Source organism: Pseudochaenichthys georgianus, chromosome 3, assembly GCF_902827115.2.
Source record: "Pseudochaenichthys georgianus chromosome 3, fPseGeo1.2, whole genome shotgun sequence".
Classification (NCBI taxonomy): domain Eukaryota; kingdom Metazoa; phylum Chordata; class Actinopteri; order Perciformes; family Channichthyidae; genus Pseudochaenichthys; species Pseudochaenichthys georgianus.
Window position 1 is genome coordinate 24,075,462 of NC_047505.1, and position 26,941 is coordinate 24,102,402.

The following is a 26,941-nucleotide window of genomic DNA, read 5'->3' on the forward strand; positions in this document are numbered from 1 at the left end:
AGTTATACATTCAGCACCACAATAAGTGAAGAGCTGGATATGACCTTTTTTCTTCCACCACTGCTTAAGGACATTCTGTTTTTGTTTCTATAATGGATGAATCTTAGTAGAACAAACGCACTCTCGAGAGCTGTATTTTATGAAGTGCGATTACATTTCTTAGAAGCCTGTCAAATGATCGCAAGACAGAACAAAAGGCATTAGATGCCTTACGCTTCTCAACCGTTGTGAATACTTGAACTGCTGAACTCCTTTTTTCTGATTCAGAGCTTTAGTCAGTTGAAATGAGAGTGGCTGTTGAAGAGATTTGTACTGTTTTATTCTTACTGGTCGAGCAATCTCTCAACAATGCTTGAAGCCATTTGATTCACTCACGGAACATTACTCTGGGTATCCACCCTTCTCACCCTGCTCGGAAGCAATAGGATTTTAATTCATCGGAGGCGTAATAATAGGAAGGTCAAACATAATTCTCAGGTTACCTAATGCTTTGTTCTGCAGAACAGAAAGTAGCTTGAAGCTCATTCAGGAACAGCAGCCACAGCATGTTGTCTTCCACTGATTCAAAGTTCTACAAATTCAACAAAGAATCCAAGTTAAGCCTAACTGATTAAAGTTGAACGTGACAAAGATTTAAACTTGTTAAATAGACTACATCAGTCTCAGATCTCTGCCAGACTTGAGGATCAGGTTCAGATTCTAGTCATACAACGAAACATGTTTGGTGGCTAATTGTGAGGCTTCCAACTGGTTTGGGGCCAAGAGGTCATACATCTCATGCTTCAAGATAAATACACTGTCCACTGTCCAAAGAACACCAACCTCTCAATAATCTTCTAAATCAGTTAATTAGGTCATTTGAACTTGCTGTTATAATTATCAATTTTAGCATTTAATTTGATAGCATCTTCAGAATCAGCTGAGGTTATGTAATTGTTTTTGAAAAATGGTCCAGTCAGTTTGGCACTTCTACTAGAGCTTTAAATATAGCGGTATATGATTTGTGCTTCATTTTTACTATGTGGGTATGTACAAACTAGCTGTGTCTACATAGCCACATCATACTGGGGGTGTCGGTCCATAAAAAATATGCTGCAAGGGAAGGATAGCTATAAGGAAGAGAAAAATGAAATGTGGCTTTATATCAGGAGCCCAATAGCTTTCAACACCCAGACTGACCTTCAGCATACACAGAAGCACGCGCACACACACAGATACAAATTATTACAGGATGTGACCATAAACCATAATGCACCTCCCTTATTACAGGGAGTGAGCCTTGGCTTTATACCATTTTAAATGTCACAGGCTCCTCCACAGGGAAATGAATGATCAAACTGTATCGAGCACAGCCTAGCATATAGTCTACAAAGCCAAGGGTAAAACGGTCTGGAGAGAGAAGCAGCATCATTTGATAATTGCTAAATGCATCCAATAATGTTCCTCCATTTGTGGGTGTGCTCCCTTTCCCTGTCCTTTCAGGCTTCCATTTCTGTAAGATGCAATATTCTAATACTAGCAGTAAGGAAAAGCGTCTGCTAGTACTGCAGATCCCACAGAAAAGAGCAAAAACACTAGACTGCAGAATCAGTCCGCTCTCATCCCTATTCACATAAAAACATAAGCAGCTTCAAATCAAGCACAAATGCAGGAGAGCCTCAGAACAAAAACAGCAATAACTTGCGAGGCAATTAGTCCAAAATATGTTTCATCACCAGAGTAACAAATGAATGTTGACGTTAGTGTTTTTGTGTTTCGTGTAAATGTTACTAAACAATAATAGAGAGATGTAATATGTGGAGATAAAAGCAGTTCTGTGTAAGCATTTGAACTGTATGCATTTCCTAAATTGACAGCAGGAAGAGTGGTTGTTGCCAAGGTAACAGCTAATGGGGATTTAAATAAATAATAAATAAGGAAAGCTTGGACTAAAAACTCCAGCTAACATTTGACAGCCTCATATTTAGATACAATCACAGCTCTCACAGACAACACAACACGTTTGCAGAACGTGCTTGATGAAACAATCACACATTTCCATTTGTACACATTACCCTAGGCACTTCCTCACACATGAATGTTTAACGCTAATAAAATGAAACAACAATTGAGCATGGTTTGTACTGAAGCGGAAAGTAAGGGTAACAATCCAGGGAACTAGCCTTTGCTCATTCTGACGAGGCATGAGATGGTTGGCAATGCCAGCGACAAGAGGAACTTGTCGATGTAAGCTGCCGGGGGAGCACAAAATACTTGTGCTAAGCCCCCCTGAGTAAGATGAGCGGCAATGCCTTGACCCGTGAGATGCAGTGGGAATTGAGGTGGAAGAGGGGACGAGAGAGCAAGAGAGTGAGATAGTGAAAAGCTAGCTGGTGACAGAGGAATCAGACAGGCTGGACTGTGTAGGTCCAGTGGGTCAAGATATCTGATCCAAAGACCGGACTAATGTGGACCACAGGGGGAAAGGCGGGATCAATGCACACGAGACATGGTGGGTGAGGGAAGGATGATGTGTGTTATAAACAGATCTCTCATTCATTGAAATAACCCTCACCCATTTAGCAAATTTGTTATAATCTTCATTCTTATTATTCGATTTGACATTTGTAAATGGACCCCAATTCTGAAGATATCCCTGCTTCTTGAATTACATGTTTTCCTTCACCCAGTCTAGAATATAAAGAACTATCAAATGTCTCTGCGCATTTGTATTGGTTTATCAATGCTTTTAAATGTAAATTTGATACATTATGTAAGGGTTGCTTATTTCAGGATGTTTACTGTGAGTTTAACTCAAATATGAGCAGCAGTCACCAGGCTGTATTGCATGTGTGTGAGAATAAGTATCAAATTACATGACAGAGCCAGCACTGTTACAATACCAATCAATGCACACTACAGTACAGAAGCATGCAATGTTGCACACATGCAGGATGCTATGAGACGTATAAAAAAATAGCTATTTAATTGAAACCATCCTAACCCTAATTTTTTTTATGCAAATTTGTTATAATCTGAAATACTTTTTATGTAATTTGACTTGGGACACCAATGCTAAAAATCAGTCTGGTTTTTGAATTACGTACAGAATCATCAACTGGCTCTGGTCTCCATTTGTAGGGGTCTGTCCATGTTTGTAAATGTGAATGCGTTACATTATTTAAGGCTTCTTATTTTAATCTTAGTACAACTAAAATAAGAACAGCTGTCTCCAGGCTGCACGCTGAACAGTTGTGGGATGGTATGTGTGTGTATGTCTGGCTAAGAAGAAGTATCAAATTACACGACAGAGCCAGCAATGTTACAACGTGGAAGGCTGTTTGAGCCAATACCGTTTTTGGAAGGAAATGACAGAAGAATTAAGATGACCTATTTGAAGGTATTGCCGGTTTAAAATGATATATAGATAGTATAAATGCAATGTATTTGATAGCGTATCATCTTCTTTTAAAGAATAACAAAAATGGAGAGCTTATTATTTGTCCCCATGGCGAAATTCTGAGATAAGTAAAAGTAACAGGTGGAAGGTATCCATTATTCATGGTATTCAATTTACTAAAAACAAGTTCAAACAAAGCCATATTTACTAAACCACCAGGTGCACAGGCTACTGTAGGTTTAAATGTTGTGAGTAAAGATTCCATACAGCGATCTGTGCCTACGCCAGCCTGTAATAATGTGTCAGCAGGTTTCATCAAGTACAGCTTTTTATTCAAGACCATGGTACTGCCAGTTAGATTGAAATGTATAAACACAAAATACTTCAAAATAAAATGAGAGGCGACAACAAATCTAGAGTAGAAGGAAAGTGGAACATATTGATATCCTCCAAACCCGAGACAAAGACTTTTACAGTATTTACATACTTCTTAGACATCGTATATCACTAATCAAACTTAACTTCACTGCTAAACATCTGAATCAGTTTTCCCTGGCAGGTCAGTCCTAAACTTCTCAAACCTTTTTAAATGTTCCATATTTTCAAAACAATTGCAAAAGGTCAGAATCTCCATTTATTTAAAAGCCTTTCTGAATCGACGAGTAAGATCTGAAAGAGATCTCTGTAGGTCGACTGAATAAAAAATCCTCTATAGTCTTCAGATGCTTTTGAAATATCAACAAAAGAGCTTGTTGGTACATCATTTCGCAGCGGCAGCACTGGCAGCAAAGGGAAAATGCATTTGAGTCCTATTATAAATCACACAATACAGCAACAACATTGCACATCCAGGCCTAGCTTGTCCCCCAGGCAACCTGACAGAAAAACCCTGTCTTTACAGATGGCTCTGTACACGAGTATGTGGGAGTACACTATGTGTTTGTGTTTTATTAATGAACACATAGTAATCAGACCCTGTGCCTTCACTTTTGAAGGCTCATTTGTGTATGCGTAGATAGCTGATAATAAATGATAAAAGAACACCCTTATTTTGAATATGCTAATGTTATCCACTTCATTTTACATTAAATGAGTAGGACTTACAGATCTTGTGCTTCCCTTTCATGGGGAATTTCACCAGCATCTCCTGGGCATTGGTGCAGATGAAGACGAATGGGGAAGCAGACTCCTCACAGGTATTAGGGAACTGCAGGTGGGGGAAGAAAGGAAAGAACAGTTTAGCATCACCTTACAAAGCCCAGCCATATTGAGCAAAGAATAATGTTAATCTCACGATGCCTGCCCGCTATCACGGTCATGAATCATTCAGTGAGAGTCTGGGTTCCTACATCAAGCGAAATGTCCTCCATGCCTGATGTAACACTACATGCCCTGAGAGCAACTGATAGTTATTGGTCTCTCTGGGTTTTATGCACTATAATTGCACAGCTAATGATGCAGCTGCTAATGAGAGCAGTTGCACCACTTGCGAGCAGCAAAGATGAGACAACATTCATTACAACCAGTGCCGAAATCCAAGTCTTTTTTAGATGTAGACATACACAGAGAAAAGAATCCCACAAATAAAAATGTTAAAACCATGTGTGCAATATTAATGGTTTCTTCTTGTAATTACAGAGAGCATCGTTACCTTCCAACATTTCATAATTTATTAAAAGCATACTTCTAAATCTACAAAAACATCGCATTTAACCACATCCATGACATATTTATGCAGACCATAAAACATAAGCCATTCCTCATCCCTATGACGCAGAGGATGTTTTACAGCACATCATTGACAGCCGCCCACAGCAGAGGGCTATAGACCAGAGAAAACGTCTCTTCCCCGCTGTTATTGATTGGTCTCTCAGGTGAGAGTATGGAATTGACTGACACAGTGACAAAGGAGTCATCTTTCCCATCACTGGCAGCCAAAGGCTCTCAGCTCATCCAATTTCCTCCGGCGCTATAAGATAGTGGCCACGATTGCATCTAGCCAGCCAGGAAGCGGCTCTTTTCATGACAGCAAGGTTTTTCCTCTCCCCGGTCTTATTCATAGTCTCTCTCAAAGGAGCACTGAATGTTGTGACCAATTTGGGGCTTTTAAGGGAAATCAACAAAATCTGCAACCCATCTGTATGGTCTCTGACAGACTGGGGAGAGATGATAGAGATGTTTATTTCAGACGACTGTCGGTGTTGCCTGGAGTGTAATACACCGGTGAGTGATAAAATATGTAAACACTCAGAGTGGGTAGATATTTGTGACGACCCTAAAAGAGCCCCTTGATTCCTCCTTGCAAATGATGCAGAGATTCCAATTAAATGATGTCTCGCAGTCTAGTATCCTGTTTCCAAGATATGAATTCCCCTGACAACCCTTGAACCAAATGATGTGTGATTTAGTATGGGTTGAACAAGATGAAGCTTGTGAGTCCACAAATGTAGTGTAATGGGATATGGCTGGCAATGTTCTATATTTTTCTGTGTCATAAAATCCCACGAAAAGAGTAAGAGGTACCATGTGGAGTTTTCTTGTATGCAAACAAAGTTACTGTTTACATTTTGTGTGAAGTGTGAAATCATTGGCAGCGATGTAAATCACGACTGCCACATGCTAATGTGCTTCTTTTAGCACAACAACAACTAAAACAGATAACCACATAGGAAAAAACTAAACATATCTTCATAGAGATGTTACTGGTAAAAAAATCTTGATAAGATACCTTTGAAACCAACAATGGAATCATCTTATTGTCGTTCTGTTGACCATGTAGCTTAAGCATGATATAGTCTCAGCAAGTGGGGAGGTGTGTGGCGCAGTGGGTTGTGCGTTGGTGTTCAGATCAGGGGGGCACAGGTTCAAACCCCACTGCAGTCAGCATGTAGTTGTGTCCCAGGGCAAGACACTTCACCCCAAATTGCTCCTGTGGTGATCGTCCACAGTATTTTTTTGAGTATGTAAGTCGCTTTGGATAAAAGCGTCTAACAAGTAACATGTAATGCAATGTAATCAAGTGAAAATGATATGGATTAACGGTTTGACCCATTCATCAAGGTAACTTCTCTGTAGTTAAATATCATTTGAAAATGCATATATATCAATATATTTGTTATGGATTATAGGCCAGACAAAGTGTTTTTGACGAGTGTTTTGAAGACATGACCTTCGAACATATGATGGGCATAGTTTACTCATTTCAGATTTTTAACTCAGATGTTAATCGTAAAAAGAATTGTCCGATTTAAAAGGGTGACTTTTATTGTGACAAACATTAGCACTTCAGTTTGTTTTGCCTGTTCTGGTGCGTAGTGCACTAAATATCTATTCATTTGAAATGGAAACTGCACTAATTACTACTTTTTACATAATGTGTGCTAAACACTTTTAGCACACATTTAGCTTTTTGTCAATAAATAATCTATATACAATGTGAGCAATTCAATAGATGACCTTCTTTAGTGGAAAGCAATGGCCTCGGGCTGAGTTGGTTTTGTTGTTGACGGAAAGAAAAAACTAGAATACTTTCAGACAATCACTGTCTTCCCCAATACATACAACCCAATTCAGTTCACAACAACTGAGGAACTCATATCCCACTGTAGCCATCGGCTCCAATCAGATTAGAAAGAAGGAATAGCTTATTTTGATACCTAGTCAGAGGGGAAATGAAAGGAACTGTTAAGACCATAAATGTATTCTCAAATGGCATACTAAGGTAAACAGCCTAATTGCTTCTTCACTTAAATGTCCATGTAAGACACTTAGAATGAAACATTAATCCAGAGGGATTTAGCATTGAGCAAAGTGATTACTTTTAAAGCACTATCGGTCATTTGTTGGATTTATACAAAGTTGGATTTAACTCTATAGTTTACCAGTGATTCGATTGGAATTACAATTGTAGACCCGGATCTTGTGTGAATGGCAGTGACATGGGATGTAAGGCAAGGCAAGGCATGTGTTCATCACCCCTTTCAAGGAGTAGCAAGTAGGACCTTGTTACACTTTCCATATCATTTTCAACATGTTACAAATCTGAACCAATAAGCAGAGACAGAGAAAGAGAGAGAAAGGGTGTTAAAACAATCCTATTGCAACCACAGTTATTATCATACCAGCACATCCTCCATACACTTTTAATTTCATTAATGCTACATTTGGAATAAATTAATATAAAAGAAGGCAGCTGAATTTGCTCTTATAAGTTAAATGTTGAAGCTGACACGAAAGCTTGTGGATTCACTGTGAGGAGACCCATTAACTAACACTGTGAGGGGAAAATAGGTTTTTTAATCCATCAGTTATGTAGCTTGTTAAAGGACAAATATCTTGTGAGAATGCAGCTTTCTTTTGTTATTGTCTTAATGTAGTTGTAAGGGGCATTAACGCAAAAGACCCATGCGTCTGAATGGCGGAAAAAAATCACTTAAACAGCTCGATGAAGCTCAACATATTTCCTCAAATACCATGAGAATAACTCTATGATCTAAGAGAAATCATATTAAAAGCGCCTGGATTAGAAAATCTATAATAACTAAAAAGAGAAGACAGAAGTGATTAAACATCAGAATAAGAGATGATTCAAAAAAGATACGGTAACATGATGAGTTAAGCCTAATTTAATATCATTACCAAAAAATGTAATTACACAAGATGGCTGTATCTTCTGAGGTACTCAAGGAAACAAAATGGTGGTGGTCTTGCTAAATTCCGATTAAACGAGCGTAGCTGTAGCCGGAGTTCGAGTGTGTTCATGTGAGACCTGGCCAGTTGCCTTTCTCTTTCATCCTCCATTAGCTAATTAGCATTTAAAGCAGTTGAATGTACTGCTTTGCCTCACCAGCTCCCCCACCTAATTGTTTCCATTCCATGTTAATCAAAAGGGCATGAAACATTGTAGTTGTGTGACAAGCAGGTTTGCTTAAGCCCTCCATATTCATCAGGAAGGATCTAATGTAGTCAGAGTAGACCTGCTTACAAATGAAATTAAGGGTGCGCTTGTTGAGAAGCACATGCGCGGAATTAAGAAATGTGTTGAGAGGAATTATGTGAAAACTCTACTGGTGACTATGACCGTCACACTGATTTCAGTTAAAGGTGATCCGAGTCTTTAGTGGCATGAAAGGTCTGGGTAAAAGCCCCAAGGCAATCTGGGGAGAGGGACCAATGTGTTTGACATGAGAGAGATCTGAGGGTGTATAGTGTGACAGGTGCATTAATGCCTCAGTGCTTCAGGCCAATTTACTTTGAGTTAAGAGTCAGACGATTGTGAGACAAGGGCTCTGCACTTTCTACTGCTCATAAACATCGCTGACAATTGGCTCATGTTCAACACAAAAATGCCTCCTCTGCATGGCTGGCTTCCAGACTGTGTTCAGGAAATAAAGACAAACACACCTCCACCTTGATATTCATGTGTTTTAACAAGGGCATTATCATTTTAGTTTGGTACGCCAGTCAGTTTTCATTTGCATAATTCAGTCATGTACTTTTGCTGAATTCAAGGAATAAGTTGACGTCTTTTTGGAAATGTGCCATCTGCCTAAAGTTTGAAGCTACTGTTAGAAGCCAGTACATTTAAATAATCATCAAGACTAAAATCAAGGGGAAACAGACAGCCCCGACATCCAACAACAAGAAATAATTGCTTTTTTAACCCTTTGTTTACTTTGTGTAACGCGTTTACGCATTTCTGACAACTTGCTCAACCATTGCAGAACGTACACAAACGCCATCTCTGGACTACATCTTAATAATTAACATGGGATACTGTATCTTGTTTTTAATCTTTACAATAAAAAAACAATAAGTGTGCAAACAATATGTTGTGGTTTTAATTGACAGTTATGTGTTGAGCAGTCATTTGTCGTCGTTATCTTAGAGCCAAGCTAACCAGCTGCTGCCCCGGTATAGCTGTATAGATTAAGCACACAGACATCGGAGCGTCTAACTATCGGCATAAAGTGAATACGCTTATTTATAAAGATGTGGAGCTTTTATTTTGAAATCTTAAAGCTATATGATATGTATTTCAGTAGTTAATTTTCTGTGTATAGACAATACAAATGTTTTGTATTTGATTAGATCTTGAAAATAAGTGTTTACACAAATCATTTCATCTAAAGAAACATTTTTGTTTGCAGCAACGCTTTGAGAATATGTGCTAAAACTAAGAGTTATGGCGTCAGCATGCTGTAAATAAGGATTCAAAACATAACAATAGCAGCGCAGCTGAAAGAAAACCTGCACACAAAATACTAGGCATGAAAATGAAGGAGATGAACATTTCATTCAACCTCATAGCTTCTTCAGAGACCGTCACTTCAATAAACTGCCCACGATTTCATTTGCTGGGATCAAGCCAGAGTGGATTCAACATAAAACCAACTGTAATAACATGAAATTAACAAGTTCATTGGAAAAAGTCAAATGGGTTGGCAGGGCAGAGGCTGCTGGAAGCAAGCCTTTGGCTCTGAAAAATAACAGTGGCTTAGAGGGCAGCGAGAGGGCACAGCGGTCGTATTGCTCTTATCATACATCCTTTTAATAAAGCAACACACTGAGGTCTAGTCTTGATGAGTCGTTCATCAGCTGTCCTTCCTCAACACACCATCTCCCTTCTATATGATATATTCATCACAGTCCAAAATACCATGAGTTCCTACCAACATTTGACGACATCGACATCCATCTTGATAAAACCAACTAAAACAGAGCCAGGGTTTGACAGCAGGAACACAAACCTTTGAGTCCAAGCTTGTCAAGTAACAGCTCAACAAGCCAACACTGTTCCCTCTCCTCTCTCTACAATGTCTCTCTCTCAGGCTCCTTTCAGCTGCTGCCGGCAATTAAGGGCAGCAGAGACAAGTAATCTCCTTCTGGGCGACAGGGCCAGACCCGAACAGGCATGTGGAGTGGGCTGTGCAGTCGGGGGGGTTGGGGGACTGCGAGGCTGGCCCCAGCTTCAGCCAGGCCCTGCTTGGCTGCACTCAATCTCAGCCCAATAAAAAGAGCTTCATTGGCAGGGTGCAACTGAGCCAGACGGGCTGGGAGCATGTGGCTTTTAAAAATGAGGAGGGTGGAATAAGGGGGAGGGAGGCAGGCAGGCAATGAGAGGGGGGAGAGCCAGAGAGTGAAAATGAGGAATATGATTCAGTAAGAAAGAAGGATAATAGGAGGAGAAGAGGGTAAGGTGAGGGAGAAAACACAGAGATGTTTGATAGATGGGGAACTACACAAAGCCGACTGTGTCTTCGCAGAAAGGACACTGTTGAAATACTGCTTAGCCACTTCTGTCAGGGCTGCTCTCACCCTGGGAATGGAGAAACAGATGGGCTTTCTCTGAGCTATGGGTTACATGTGGGAGGTGAAAGGGTGTTGTTGGGAACTGTATGCAACAGCAATCGTTCGCCAATCGTTCTTTAATCTATCGTGTTCACCAAACAACACAAGCCTGTTTCTGGCATTCATTAACGCTCAAACAAATGCAGCTGCCCTCATGAAACTGTACTGAAACTGCCTTTCAGCTTTTCGCACGCACCAAGCATGTTATTTGTTTTTCCATCCCTGCACAGGACCAGAGCACACGCAGACAACAAAAGACATGCAAACATGTATACGGTTCATGTGTGTAACATGTATCTGCACATCATATCCTCCACAAAAAAGGGAAATTATTTTAGTTAGTCAATATGTGTTGTTCACTAAGAATAAACAACTTAAGAAAATGTACTAGTTTATAATCATAATTGTGTACATTATTTTAAAAAGTGTTACCGTACATTACTTTTAGGTGTGTCAATTTGAATATATATTTATTTTGCAGCTGATTGGAAAGTTGTTATCTGGTTCAAGTCAGATAATAAAGCCTCTATTTGCGTCAGCAAGCGTCAATGTTGCACTGTTAATTGTCAAATAATGGACAAGGCTTTTGTTTACCTCGATCGAACAGGCATTTTTTCGAGACAGGCTGTTTGACAGACGGGTCTTTTATTCCAATTCCCTGTTTTATGTCTTTGTTTGATCGTATTTTAGTAAGAATCTCCCCGTTTTCTGATTTCCTCCCATCTGCCGTTTGCTGTTAATGCAAACTCATTCCTCCATCTGTTTCACATTAAAAGCCTTCCAGCACTTCAGCAGAAATAATCTTTTCACGTCACATTTACTGTGAAACATCTGCAGGAAGTGTTGCGTTTCATTAAGAGCAGCTTCACATCATAAAGGCGGCAACATAAAGTTTTTCAGAATGAATGAAACGCCTTCATTCAATGCATTTTTGGTTTTAAATTTAAAAAAGAACAAAAACACTATCGCTGAACTGCCTTATATTTTAGGTATAATATATATATAATTTTGGTGTAAAGAGGAAATCTGGGCTGAATTGATCACGGCACCAATTATAGTAAATAAACCACTTATGTTATGCTTCAAATGTCTTCCCTTTGGTCTTTACTTGTTTGTACCATTTCCGTAAAAATCTCAGTACGTTGTATAAAGGTATTGGTAAAATATGTTGATATATTTTAAGGTTTATTGGTACAATAATTACTAATGAAATTATTCTTATCATTGTTTAGCCATGTCAAAATATAGTTGCCTATAGTAACTGCATCAATGAATATAGAACAGCTCAGGTGGATAGAAATAATTGTTGACTGGTTTATTCATGGTAACAAAGAGACTCAACTACAGGGTATCAACAGATCATGTAAACAGCTCAACACAAACAGGATCTCTACTGGAATATGGCAAAGAGCCAAATTACACCATGCATGTAAATGTAGCCAGAAGCACAATTGATTTCATTTGGCGTTTAGACTTCAGTTGAACATTGTGTTCTGTTTCTCAGCCACACACTGCCTTTCCTGGAAAACAAGGCCAAATCATCCCGCATGCAATTATCTTAATCTTTATTTAAATTACTTTTTCAACTGGACACTCTTTTTGTGGCAATATAAATCCTATAATATTTGCATAATGAGTCATTTATATATGATCATTAGTAATAACTGCAGAGTTCACGCCTAAAATACCTTTAATTAGAGCATACTATCTTGAGCTGATGAATTAAAATTCAATCTTAGCTATAGCTGAAATCATTAGTCATGAATCAATTAGTCTAGGGTCAGAACATTGATAAGCAACTATTTCGATAATCGGTTAACTGTAAAATTATTTTTTTAAGCAAAAATGTGATTTGCTCCCTAGGTTAAGCTTTTCAACAGTGATGATTTGTTGAGTTTCTTTGTCTTATTTGAAGGGCTATAATATCTGTGAGATTTATAGTAATAGGGATCACGAAATGTACTATAATCTGACATTTATAGACCAATAATTAGTTGACTAATCAGGAACATTTTGGCAGAATAATGTAATTGCAATCTAAAATAACTTAACTGCAATTCATGTCCGTCTGCACACTTTGATCTTTACCTACAGGGACCATCACATGCCCAACGCATTCTCAGACACCTTTTACAACCCCTTTAAAATGTGGAAGCAAGAGGTGCAAACATATGTACACTGTTGCCTATAAAGTTAGAATAATTTTGTTTTCAGACACACTCCTCTTTTTATTCCTATTTAATTTTTACTGTTAAATGTTGAGATTTATCAATAATGTGTTGAGAAGATATACACTTTATCTATCAAGAATGAATCACATCACAATCGTTTCAGGAGAAGAGGTAAAACATATGTTATTCCACCTTGGACAACAGTGTACCTTTAGCCTACAAGGACACAGGCTTTGGATCAGACTGGTGTCATGTGACATGAACACAAAGCAGCAATAACTTCACCTTCTAAACAGGCAGCTAGTGGAGCTCACTTTGTCCTTTTCATTAGAGCGCAGGCACACTGTGCTGCATGGAGATGATTAAAAATGTAACATACTCCTTCACCTACAGATTCAACTGGTGTCAAGTTGGAGAGTGAACATTCATTATCTAGGAGTGTCGAACACTGGCTCCTGATATTTTACATTATTAATATCTGAGAGAGATGTTTCATTATTAGAAGCTCCGCACCAGAGCCATGATTTTCCAATTACTGCCACCGAGTCTGCTCTACTGCAAACACACATTTCCTTTGCTGTGAAAATGCAGTTTCATTACAACTAAAATGTCACCTTACACATTTTGCACTGAAAAACATATGTACGTTTGTAATTAATGTCAAAGTACAAACCTACTGATGTCATTTGTATATCAAAGTACACATTTAAATGTTGTTTGTACTTACAGCAAACTCCTGTGTCTTTTCTAATCAAACCATCACTCCAATGTGACATTAAACTACCAAGAGAGGAATCTCAGCAGGAATCACTAATATGAACTCATATGCTGTGGTGTATTAGTTCTGTGCTTTTCAGTTCAAGAATCATCTCTGCGTGTCAGCAATTGAGGCTTCATTATTGTCTTGATATAAATGACTTCAAGCTGTCACCATCCCGCTTTAAAAATTCCATGGGAGAGGTATTGAATTTATCTTTGCAACTTCCTTGCTTCATAAGCATAACAATTGCTCTGCAAAAAAAAGACGCTGGTGAAACCCCACATTGGCCTTTTACTGTAGCTAGCACCAGTGCTGCTGACAGGTGTAGTGAAGTCATGTGTTTTCACAGAGAGATTCACACAGACTTCCTCACTTAGCTACGTTCCACTCTCCCAGCCATGTTTATGACTTCACCTCCTGCAGTGGCCCTCAGGCTAGAAAAAAACAAGACTGCCTCACAACAGTCATTTTTTAGACTCAACAAGGCAAGTTTATTTATATAGCACTTTTCAACACAAGGCAATTCAAAGTGCTTTACAAAAAATGAAAGACATTAAGAAAATGGCACTAAAAAGAAAAGCTAATAAAAGAAACATTAAAAGAAAAAATACATGGATAAAAGTTACAGTGCAGTCTAAGATATGAATAGTTCAATTAAAAGCAGCGACAAAAAGAAAAGTCTTCAGCCTAGATTTAAAAGTAGTAAGAGTTGCAGCGGACCTGCAGGTTTCTGGGAGTTTGTTCCAGATATTTGGAGCATAATAACTGAATGCTGATTTTCCATGTTTAGTTCTGACTCTGGGGACAGACAGCTGACCAGTCCCTGAAGACCTGAGAGATCTGGATGGTTCATAATTTAGCAGGAGGTCAGAAATGTATTTTGGGCCTAAACCATTCAGTGCTTTATAAACCAGCAGCAGTATTTAGAAATCTATTCTTTGACACACAGGAAGCCAGTGTAAAGACTTCAGAACAGGAGTGATGTGATCCACTTTCTTAGTGTTAGTGAGGACTCGAGCAGCGGCGTTCTGAATCAGCTGCAGCTTTCTAATAGATTTTTTAGTGAGACCTGTGAAGACACCATTGCAGTAGTCGAGTCTACTGAAGATAAAAGCATGGACAAGTTTTTCCAAATCCTGCTGTGACATTAGTCTTTTAATCCTAGATATATTCTTTAGGTGATAGTAGGCTGATTTAGTAACTGTTTTAATGTGACTGTTGAAACTCAGGTCAGAGTCCATGACTACACCTAGATTTCTGGCTTTATCTGTTGTTTTGAACATTGCAGACTGAAGCTCAGCGCTAACTTTTATACGTTCTGCCTTGGCTCCAAAAACCATTACCTCAGTTTTATCTTTGATTAATTGGAGAAAGTTCTGACACATCCAGTCATTGATTTGTTCAATGCACTTACTCAGTGTTTGAATTGGAGCATAGTCTCCTGGTGAAATTGTTAAGTAAATTTGTGTGTCATCCGCATAGCTATGGTAACTTATTTTGTTGTTCTTCATCATCTGAGCCAGTGGTAGCATGTAGACGTTAAAGAGAAGAGGCCCCAAAATGGAGCCTTGAGGTACCCCACATGTCATATGTGTCAACTCAGATGTGTATGTACCTATAGAAACAAAGTTGTTTCTGTCCTTTAAGTAGGATTCAAACCAATTTAGAACTGTTTCCGAAAGTCCCACCCAGTTTTCCAGTCGGTCTAGTAATATGTTGTGGTCAACAGTGTCAAACGCAGCACTGAGATCTAATAATACTAACACTGAAGTTCTGCCACTGTCTGTGTTTAAGTGGATGTCATTAAAGACCTTTACAAGAGCAGTCTCAGTGCTGTGGTTTGGACGAAAGCCTGACTGGAACACATCGAAACAGTTATTTAAATGCAAGAAATTACTCAACTGTTGAAAAACAACTTTTTCAATGATTTTACCTAGAAATGGGAGGTTTGATATGGGCCTGTAATTGTTCATTACTGAAGCATCTAGATTATTCTTTTTAATGACTGCAGTTTTCAGGGCCTGTGGAAAAATACCTGAGTGAAGAGATTTGTTTACTATATGAAGTAGATCTGAGGCCATGCAACGAAAAACATCTTTGAAAAATCCTGTTGGAATAATATCAACAAGCTAACTGCTGGAACTTTCCAAGGAGAAAGGCTTTCTCTTGTACTCACAGTTCAGTTCCTGTTTGATGAGTGACTCTTACAGAACTGAATTTTAATGTCAGCAGAAAATAACCTTCAGAAAAAAGAATAAATACCTTTTAAAACAAAGGATGAGAAAAAAGTATGCATTGTTTATTAAAGTGGTCTAATGTAACAAATCTCAAAGATAAAAAAATAAGTAGATTACATTTTAAGTAGTTATTATAAGTTGAAGTATAAGACAACTGCACAGCTTTCAAAGAAAACCACACAGTCAAACCTCTCCACTTAGTATTTTCCTTTACAACAGACACAGGCACACACACACACCAACACACAGCAAGAAACCCTGCAGACAATTACCATGTCTGCTTTCAAACCTCAACTTCAAAGAAAAGTTCCAGGGAATCCAAGGCATTAAAACTTCTTATTTTCCACCACAATCTCCTTTTATCGGTGCCACAAATCCCGCTCTCCTTAACCCTGGTGCTGTCAGCAGAAAGGCTCATATTTTAAGGAAGGTAACAAACCACTTCACAGTGGGCATTTTATTTCATAATGTGGAAGTTGAGAAGGACCGGGGAGTTTATGAACATGTCTGTCTCTTAAGGTGAATATTTGCTTTGTATTCTGACACTGGGGTAGAAACCCCCCCCATCTGTGTTCACTCAGCCTCTGTGGGAAATAACTGTCTCTTACCTCCTTCTCTCGAGGCTGGCAATGAGCCCGGATTGAGAAAGGAGCACAGAAGGAAGGCTGTCCCTTGATTCTTATCAAAGGCAAGTTTTAGGTTTCTCTAAGCCCATGGGTTAGTGCTACAGCTTACAATAGATAAGAGGATACGACTGATACGTTTCAACTGAGAACACATTGAACTGTTAAACAGAAGGTGTTGAATAAGAGCTGTTCAATTCAGCTATACTGAGAAAATATCTTTTTAGGTTTGACAGAATCTAGAGATTGCATTAGAATTGCACTAAAAAAGCCCTGAATTATCATAGGCCCTGAAAGAAAGATGCTTTAATTGAAATTGACAATTGATCCTTAGTTACCGCTGTTATACCTTTTTGGATTTTATAATCTTGTGAACTATTCAATGATACAGAAGCAGATTTATTACTCAATATTCATCTTTTTAAACACCCATCACAGGCAATGCACAGCTCAAAGATAAGTGTCAGCGTTATTCAAGTAATTATGCTGAAATCTATTCTCGCTACACTGACCTCCAGAAATTTGAGAGGGAAAGAAAATGATGTTGCATGTAAATCAATACTCTACTTCATACACGGAGCCTGCCAAAGCATTTTGATGGCAAATTGCCCAGTGGACCGTGGCAAAAGAGCTTGTCAACTATGTGCTTCAAGAAATGTCACTAAATATGCCAAAGGAAATAAATAGATGAAGCTGGCAGCTATGGGAGTATGACTACAAATTCCTTATTGATTCTTAGTTCACATTTTAATGAGGCCAATATTTGGAATATTATGTTACACTTGCATGGTTTTGCATTTAAATTATGAATAAACATATTTACACAATAACACATAGAAATCGAAGGCATAAACATTTCAGCGAGACATCACTACACTAAGGAAAAAGACATCATATTTAATGTTCATTCGGCTAAGGCAGACTGTGAATTCCCTGATCCCCTAAGCACGTATCGGCAGAGCCTCATTGAAAATAATGATCTCACTCCTCCTGCCATTTACATGGACAGCAGCTCATTCCAAGGCACAATCCTCTGTGTTGTGGAATTAGGACATTTATTGAGTGAGACTAATGGGGATCATGTAGTAAAGACAAACAACAACAATGTTGTGTATGACTCCATGTCACAGTTTCAATAGAAAAATAAGCTAACCCAAGAGAGAGTATATGAAAACATCTGTCGGACACATTAAGCCCAGGGCTTTAGGATTGTCTAATAAATATAATACGCACATTTAGTACTTTAAACTACATAATAAAAAACATAAGAGATAAAAACATTATTTTGATCATTCATTTTAATTCAATCTGGTACTCTATGCCTGTGATTTCCAAATCAAACCATTTATAAAAGGCACTGACAATCTTCAACAACAAAAAACCCACAGCAACAGCTGGCAGCACCGAGCTGGCAGCTTGTGGACACAACCTCTTAAAAATCCCATTAATGTGTTCACAGAACAGATGAACATAGAACATTTCTAGCAATGAAGTTTCTACTTTGTATTCTACCGCTTCTAGACGATCTCTTTAATAGAATATAAAACATTTATGTATTTAAAATATTAACTTTCAGAAGGGAATATGCGCTCTTGCACTTTTGAAGAGTAAAGAAAAGAAAGATTAAAAAAATCCTTTCAAATTCATTCACATATTTGGTATTCATTTTGAATTTGCTTTTCTATTTTCTGTGAATATATCCTGGGAATAAGTCAGACTCACTGGCTTGATGGGGAATCTTTTCTTTTTAGTTTGTTGCTCACAAAAAGAGAAAAGATTAACAGCACTGGAAGCATGGACTGCCTCCCTCGCCTCACCCTCTTTCCATACTTTCCTCTCCTCTGATGTCGCAAGCAGGAAGTTGCTGAGCAGACATGTCATCCAGCAGAGTACAATTGAGTTTGTAGTCTCTGACCCTGCAGTGGCAGAGAGTCTCTCGCTCTCTGTCTCTCTGCTTCTCCCTCTTTAAGAGAGGTACTTGTGGTTATACTGCTGCTGGGTTAGGGATTGACTGGATAAAGATCTCTTCTCAAATGAACACACACAGTCTAGTGTGACAAAGCAATTGCTAAGGCATGCCTGAGGAATGCTGGCAGAAACACTCAAAAGCAGCTAGACGTAATGAGTGAAGTAATGCGTGTTCTCACAACTGGATGGAACAGGCGTTAAGAATAATGATCAAATTGAGAGCTCTTCCAATACCGAGTAACACCATAGCAGGGAAACACGGTCGCCCACTGACATTGTGCAAAGTACTTACTGACTGCAGCACACAACCTTCATTCACTTCCTCATTCCAAGCAGAGAACTGGCACAGACACTATAGCCTCATGAGGAGCCATGTTGGGGCATTAACAACAAACACCAGATGTGGAGATGGGAGATAAATGTCAAACATATTTATTCTTTGCTTCATTAAAGCTTATTGAGGGGGGTTGGAGATTGCCTGTGGCAAGGTGCTAAATAGATCACAACATCAAAATCTACAGGAGGTATTTTCTTTTCCAGCTTTATGCAAACATTGTTTAACACAGAAATGGCCGTTATTTAAAAAAGAACAGAAAGTAAGAACCAGATGACTGTTTTACAAACTAAAAACAAGATACACAGGCTGTTCCCATTACATCTGCTGGGACAACAAATTGTTAACATGCCTATACAAAAACAGCTACAGCTCAACATATTTTTAACCACAAAATCACAGGCTTTTAAAAAGGTTGGGCAGGAATGGTTCCAGTTCATTGACTTGATTTAAATCCTTTGATTTTCTTTATATCCTCCCTCAGTACATTAAGTAGTATATGGAAGGTCAAATGTGTTTTATCAACAATTCAAGTAAGCTAACAATTTAGGAAACAACTACTGCTTTGAAATTCCGATAGCGGGGAAGCTCGTTTCACACAGGTTAACACATGTCAAAGGAAATATTGGTATAGTAAATCGTTTTTTTCTCTTGGGAATCACTTCTTGTTCTTTCATATATGGTGTAAATGATGGTAGAATTAAAGCCTTAGGAATTTCATCTATATAAATACTGATGTAAGTGAATGCATCATAATTAAATAAGAACACATCATTTATCTTAATGACTATAAACCAATAAGTTTGTATTATCTTGTACATCAGATTCCTATTATTGATATTTAATTTCTTCAATGCAACACTAACAAAAACCAAATTGGTTAATTCATATCTTGTTGTACCTTTATTGTAATAGTCAATAGTGTTTTTCAAACTCATAGTAATAGTGCTTTGAGGGCTTTCCTGTTAATGTTCCAAAGAACTGTATTGATTGCATAAGGACTTTGACGTTGGCAATGAGACAAACATTTTTTTACAGCTTAGAAATAAGTCATACATTTAATAGGTCTGATTTAAAAGACCAATAACGATTGCATTTTTCGAATAAATAATAAAAAAAGATGATTTGAACTCGTTTGGCATTCAGGATAACACCATACAGATTAGTATTCAGTCACCTCCCTTTGATTCTTACTTATTTTCATCAACACTGCTGTCTTTTTAGACCATCAAAGCAAACTGTCAGATATTACTCGTGTTGCCTTTTTCTTTGCTACAAGATCCTGTGATCAGCATACAGCAGGAGAAACAAGTCCTGTTTAATGAGCAGATCAAAATGGAGGACAGATTGTAAAAGAGGCTTCACTGTTACCCAAACAGCGGGAACTGTGTGTCATTCAATGAAGTGGTCTAAGGATGGAAGTGTAGCAGGCCATTTCAAATCTGGCAGATGGTTCTATGTATTTTTCATGCTGTTGAAAAACCTGTGACTGAGGTTTGGTTGGTTGTCATCCAGAGCCTGGGGACTCTGGGCTGAATGCATTCTACACACCACTGCAGAATCACATGATGTCTGACCTCTCTGTCATGCCAAACTGCCCAGCAAGGAAAAGGGAGGAAGGGGAGGAATGTGTGACTGAGGGTTGTGCAGAAGGAGATAGCAGAGAGAACGATGCATAGTTGAATGTAAGTGTGCATGTCTGTTCACTGAGCATAATGGGACTTCTCCAGGAACACATACCATTTCACAGCCCTGAACTGTAGAACATACTGTTAGAGAGAAAGTGGGGGGAAATAAGAAGATGGAATGATAGAGGGGGAAGGTAGCAGGAAAAGAGGGAAGAAGCCACTGCTATGGATTCACGTTATGTTACAGAGAAGAAAAATAGCCTCGTTAGACTAACCTTCCTTTGGAATGCATCCAATATATCCTTTGAGAGAGTGTGTGTGTGTGTGTGTGTGTGTGTGTGTGTGTGTGTGTGTGTGTGTGTGTGTGTGTGTGTGTGTGTGTGTGTGTGTGTGTGTGTGTGTGTGTGTGTGTGTGTGTGTGTGTGTGTGTGTGTGTGTGTGTGTGTGTTGGTGTGTGTGTGTGTGTGTGCGCGTTGGTGCGTGCGTGCGTGCGTGGCATGCTGGCAGGAAGACTTTCAGCATATAAATATCACATTACCACACAAGGAAACGCAGGCATCAGTCCGAGCTTCCAGCCGGCCTAACAGGCACGGAAGCTCCACTCTGGAGGTCAGAGGGAGAGCTAGCACAAATGGAATTCCACAGAAACCAGCACTTCTTGTAACAGATAAGTGGCTAAGCTTGCAGCTATGTGATAGGCTACAAGCCTGTGGTTTCAGTTATCTGACATGTGCTGGTGTATATACATCCACTTTGCTGCAGTCTAAGTACAGTATATACTGCAATACTGAGGTTAAATATAAACTCATAAAGAAGCTGAATGATACAATGAAGAACAATATCAAGGAATGGTTTATTACCGAAGGTTAAAGAGATAGAAGTAAAACATAGGCGTTTGAGCACGAATCAATGCAGATGGAGAGACTGAAATAACAGGGCGACAACTCTCCAACCAATGCAGTTTGGAATGTGAAAGAAACATTTAATGACTCAGCAACCCTGTTATGTTGAAGGGCATATCCAATCCAGACTGGACAATGTTAGAGTTACCACTTAGACTGTATGAAGATAATACTGTTGCATTCATTCACTGTATACAAATATTAATACATATACTATATATGCACATGATACTGCTCTAAACATAAACCGTATAAAGACGATACTGTTACTGTATGAGGATGATACTCTCATATAAAAATACTGTATGCAGATAATCAAATCAAGTTTTATTTATATAGCACATTTATAAGCGATTTTTGGTCGAGCCAAAGTGCTGTACATAAAATAAAAATAGCCTACAGTAGAGACACTTTACAGCAAATACAACAGCACAGATTGTTCAGAATATCAGTATGAGAAAAACGACACCCTTTATCCTTAGACTAATGATACTGCTACATATTATATTGTAGGCAGATCAAATCATTACATGTTTATTTTATGTAGATGATGTTACTCGGGCATAATGTATTCAGATGATACTGTAGCATACATATACTGTACGCATATGAAGACACAGTTGTTGAAGGCTGTATGAATGCGGAAAAACTTGCCTTCACTGTCAAAAAAGCTTATTGGAAGATTCTTGTATTTAGTTGTATTAACTTGTGTTGTTATAAATACTATTTTAATGTCAGTAGTTTTGTATTGACTTTCATAATTTATGTTAGAAATAGCGCAGTTCTGTGATAGTGAGCCAGCATGCACAATAACAGGACCCTAAAAGTGATACAATCAAATTCAATCCAGCCATCATTAATTTAATTATTTACAAATGTGCTTCTCTCACAAGTGCAAATGTCTAAAGAGAAAAGGCCTTTTGCACATTTCTTAGCTGTGATTTTTCTTTTGTGAAATAAAATATGATCTGTGTCTTTGTTCCAGAAAATGTGAAACCAACATCTAGAACAGCTTGGAACCACTGCTATAAACCATCCAGAACAAGCCATGTCTCAAACATATGTCTGTCTGGTGTGCGTAGGTGTCAGGGGAACTGCTATATGTCAGCCTTCAAGACAGGATGTAAATAAAACATGCTAATCTGTCAAACATTAGGCTGCATTACCGTTCCAAAACCTCTCCGAATGTTCCAGATTGCATTACTATGTCAACATTTCATCATCAGGAAATCCATGTAGGTACGGATCACACACACACACTTCCATTGCTTTCTTACCCTTTAAGTCATTTTATTTGAATCAATACAGCGCTGGACAGTTCCTGGTGTTGCGCTCAGCATGTCTGTTCAAAGACTAGACCTTTTCTGACTTATGTTCAATAAGACATGTAGCTCTGCTGCTGGTTATATGGTCTTTGCAAAAGAGAAATAAATGAGCCCCTTATTTAGAGTGTAGATTGATCCAATCAATGTTTTCACCACAGGAGGAGGTTGATGGTGCGATTTTAGCTCTGTATGGGGTACGATGTGCCTTTGCCTGACACCAATATAAAGAAGGATAATGGCTCAGTGCATGTGTAGATAAATGCTGCACTCAAAACACAGTGATGCTTAATTTGACGTGTCATTTGTATGTGAGAAGTAAATTATCTGGAGCAAATCCACCACCCTTGACCAGAGCTCTCTGCTTATCCATTTTAATTATCTCACTCTGCCTCTTTCAGGAAAACCTTACATCTTTTAATTTGCTACATACCTATCTTTCTCCCCACCCCCCACACTACTTACTTCTGCAGTCGGCAGGCCTAAGGGCTCAGAACAGTCTCATAATACACACATGCACACAGAAGGATTCACACTTGTATTTCATGATCCGCAAAAGGATTCACACTTGTATTTCCGGATCCACACTTGTGTTTTTCAATGCACACACAAATGTGTTCCGTTTCATATACATGTAAATAAAATACAAATACAGAAAAAAGTTTTACATATGTATTTTTGATCCTCACATATTTGTTTTCCGTTTAAAACCTCTGAACCTGCAAACACAAACCGCTTTCTGTACACGGATCGCTGTGCATTCGTATGTGGGTTTTTTGAGACTCCCCTGACGGTCAGCCGATTCGTACTTATAATTTTTTCTATCTATAGCCAATCAGATGTGTCCTCAATTCTAAGCCAATCACATGAGCGCGCCCCCACGAGGGTAGATTTCTTGCGTTCATGACACTTCATATAGGCTACGCATTTTGCACAGTCAGCTCGCTAAACAGAGGGCGGAGCTTCAGGTGATTATGCAGAGCTGCGTGTCTCCGTCAGACTCAGCAGCTGATCTGATCTGATCTCTCTCGCGTCCGGTTATACTTCACTCGCGTTTATGTCCATATCGATCAGATCCAGCTCTCCTGATCGGCCTTTATAGAGAGCACCGATCAAACTATTAAGAATGAATATCGGCCAATAGTTGACAGTTCACTGTCTAGCACTGGCTTCGTAGTGCACTGATCGATTAGGCTAAGCCAGCGTTTCTCAAAGTGTGGGGCGCGCCCCACTGGTGGGGCGCAGAGATGTGATAGGTGGGTCGCGGGGTGCAAAACGTATCAATGAAAAGCGACCCTCTACCACACAAAACAACTCCTGTAGATAACCCAATTTGTGTTCTTTGAAATTGAAAAGGATATTGCATTGTGTTTGTTACTTTCGTTGCAGTTGTATGTCTTAAGTGTAATTTGGCATGCTTTTATTTTGAAGGCAAGTTTACGCTGTTGACAGTTGTTGTTGCTATGGAAACAAGAAACGTTTCACAGCGGGCGGAACTTGTCATAAAGTCCGCGATAATAAAGCCCACCCATTTAGAGGGAAGATATGATTGGTCAATTGTACTGTCATTTGACATTACTCTCGTTCAGTTACTATAGCTGGCCCTCTGTGAATTCATAGCTGGACGTCCAATCAGCTCCTGTCTTCACAGACTTGCAGAGAGGAGCTTCTTTCATTTAACCCTTCACATTCAAACAGAAACTGAATAGGCAGATTCAAAGGATTTATTTCTTTGGAAATGTTATTTTAAATACAATTTAATCAAGTTATTTTTGGTAAAACTATTGACAAATATTACTAAAAACATATTTAAAAAAAATATATAAAGAAAAATATAATTTGTTTTAATGTTTTTAAATATTATTTTGTAGAATATCTTAGGCCCTCAGAGACAGGCTCGCCACTGGTAAAAATCTCTCATACACACGTGTGAAACGCTCTCACAGACACACACAACAGCGTTGCAGTCGGGAAGAAAAGCAATGTGGAGCGAGAGAGCAAGAGAGAGAGCACACCTTTATCTATTTAATAAAGTTGTACAAAATAAAGTAAGAAATCATTCCAATGTGTACTATAGGACAGTAAAAAGTTTAAAAGGGGAGTGATTAGTCAAATATGCATAAATAAAAAGAAAGAATGCTAACTAGGTAACATAAGATAAGAATAAACAAGTTTAAATGATTTGTTGTGATCATATTCTAAAGATGTTTGGATTATTGAAAAGTATACAGCTCCCTTTCATCTGAGTGTTGAGAGCTGTATCCATAAATTCATGTTGGACTCAAAGTAGGGCTGCTCGATTATGGCAAAAATCATAATCTCGATTATTTGGGTCAATAATTGATATCACGATTATTAAAAAACGATTAACCATTTACTTTGAAAAACATCAATTTATTGAAGAAAATAATTTGAAAAGTATGTTTTTAACAGTTGATTACCCTGAACTTTAAGTATAATTCAACTGAAAAACCTATTTAAAAAATAAATAAAATTGTTTTATTTCGATTATGTTGTTTTCATAATCGTTGCAAGCCAAAATCGTAATTGCGATTAAAATACGATTTAATTGAGCAGCCCTAGCTCAAAGTGCACCAGATTGATGCATTCGACTTCAACATTTAAAAAAAATCTTCCTGGGGGTGCATGCCCCCGGACCCTCGAGGATGTGACGTCCACCACCAAATAAAGCAGGTTAAAATAATTAAATTGCATACATTTTATTTTAGTAAACACTGAAAACGGGTCCCACAGACCCAAACAGCACTCAAAGGTTAAAGGTAGCATATAATAATGTTAAAATGTGCTAAATATATACACTGCAAAAAAACAAAAAAGAGGAGTAAAAGTAGCTCACGACTTGTTTTATTTTTTTAAAGTAACCCTCATCCTAAAAAAAGTTGGAGACCCCTGTTATAGAACGATACATTTGACAATTTTAAGCTTGGCCTCCCATTTTATTGGAGCGATGAGGAACAGGTGGGGCTTGAAAAGGCCCACCTGTTCAAAGTGGGGAATGACAGAAAAAGTTTGAGAACCACTGGGCTAAGCTAACCTGTAGCTGCTCCCTCCACACTCACAACAACTTCATACAGACATAAATAAAGCAGCTGTATTCGCCACAGAGGAAACACACATTTAAAAACGGTTTTGCCTGCCGTTTTTGTGTACACAAGCATTCATCAATGGTTTGGAAAGTGGCGCTGTACCTTAATAATATAAAGGCTTGTATTTGCGTGCATTTCCTGTTCGGAAAGTGGCAATGTACTGAGAGTGGAGGTGTCTTGAGATTAGCGCCTGCAGGCAGGCTCCATGGACCTGTCAGCTCAGGACTGCGCAAAATGCGTACATGAAGCGCTACGTCATGAACGCAAGACATCTACCCTCGTGGAGGCGCGCTCATGTGATTGGCTTAGAATTGAGGAGACATCTGATTGGCTATAGATAGAAAAAATTACAAGTACGAATCGGCTGACCGTCAGGGGAGTCTCAAAAAACCCACACACGAATGCACAGCGATCCGTGCACAGAAAGCGGTTTGTGTTTGTAGGTGCAGCGGTTTTAAACGGAAAACAAATATGTGTGGATAAAAAATACATATGTAAAACTTTTTTCTGTATTTGGATTTTATTTACATGTATATGAAACGGAACACATTTGTGTGTGCATTGGAAAAAAAAGTGTGGATCCGGAAATACAAGTTTGAATCCTTTTGCAGATCATGAAATACAAGTTTGAAACCTTCTGACTGCATGTGTGTATTATGAGACTGTTCTGAGCCCATACGGGCCAGGCGTATGTCTCCACCCATTGCTGAAAGACTGGGGGGTAGGGTTGGAGAGACAGCACACAGATCATAATGGCTGGCCAATTATCAAGCGAGTGGGGGGTTGGGGAGTTGGGACGAGTGAGAGATTATGAGGAAAATGGATCAATACACCAGTCAGTTTCTAATGAGGGAAAGAATTGGTCCAAGTCAAGCAGATGGAAATCCTGCTCAGCCTGGGGTGGTCTTTCTACACTGTCCCTCAGCAGTTGTGTGGCGCTGCTTTGTACAACAGCGCCCCAACAGGGCAATGACTTCTATCACACTGGATCAGTGATAGTCAAATATTTACTGCATTTACTGCGTGAATACTGTTTCTCTCAAGCTCTCCCGATCCACCCATATTCCACTTTCTCTAAATATTTCATACACCGCTAGGGGCAGCTTTAGAAGAGCTTGAAGAATAATGGCTGTCTGTCATTCACCACCCCCCCCCCCCCC

At 38.8% G+C, this 26,941-nt stretch overlaps 1 protein-coding gene across 1 annotated transcript in view; it reads right to left on the reverse strand.

The window, feature by feature from the left end:
* Positions 1 to 26,941, reverse strand: part of trip4 (thyroid hormone receptor interactor 4) — a 92,665-nt gene that overhangs the window by 58,324 nt on the left and 7,400 nt on the right. The window contains exon 12 of the mRNA XM_034079348.1: positions 4,484 to 4,586. Coding sequence (XP_033935239.1) covers positions 4,484 to 4,586 — 103 coding nt within the window. The remainder of the gene's footprint in view (positions 1 to 4,483; positions 4,587 to 26,941) is intronic.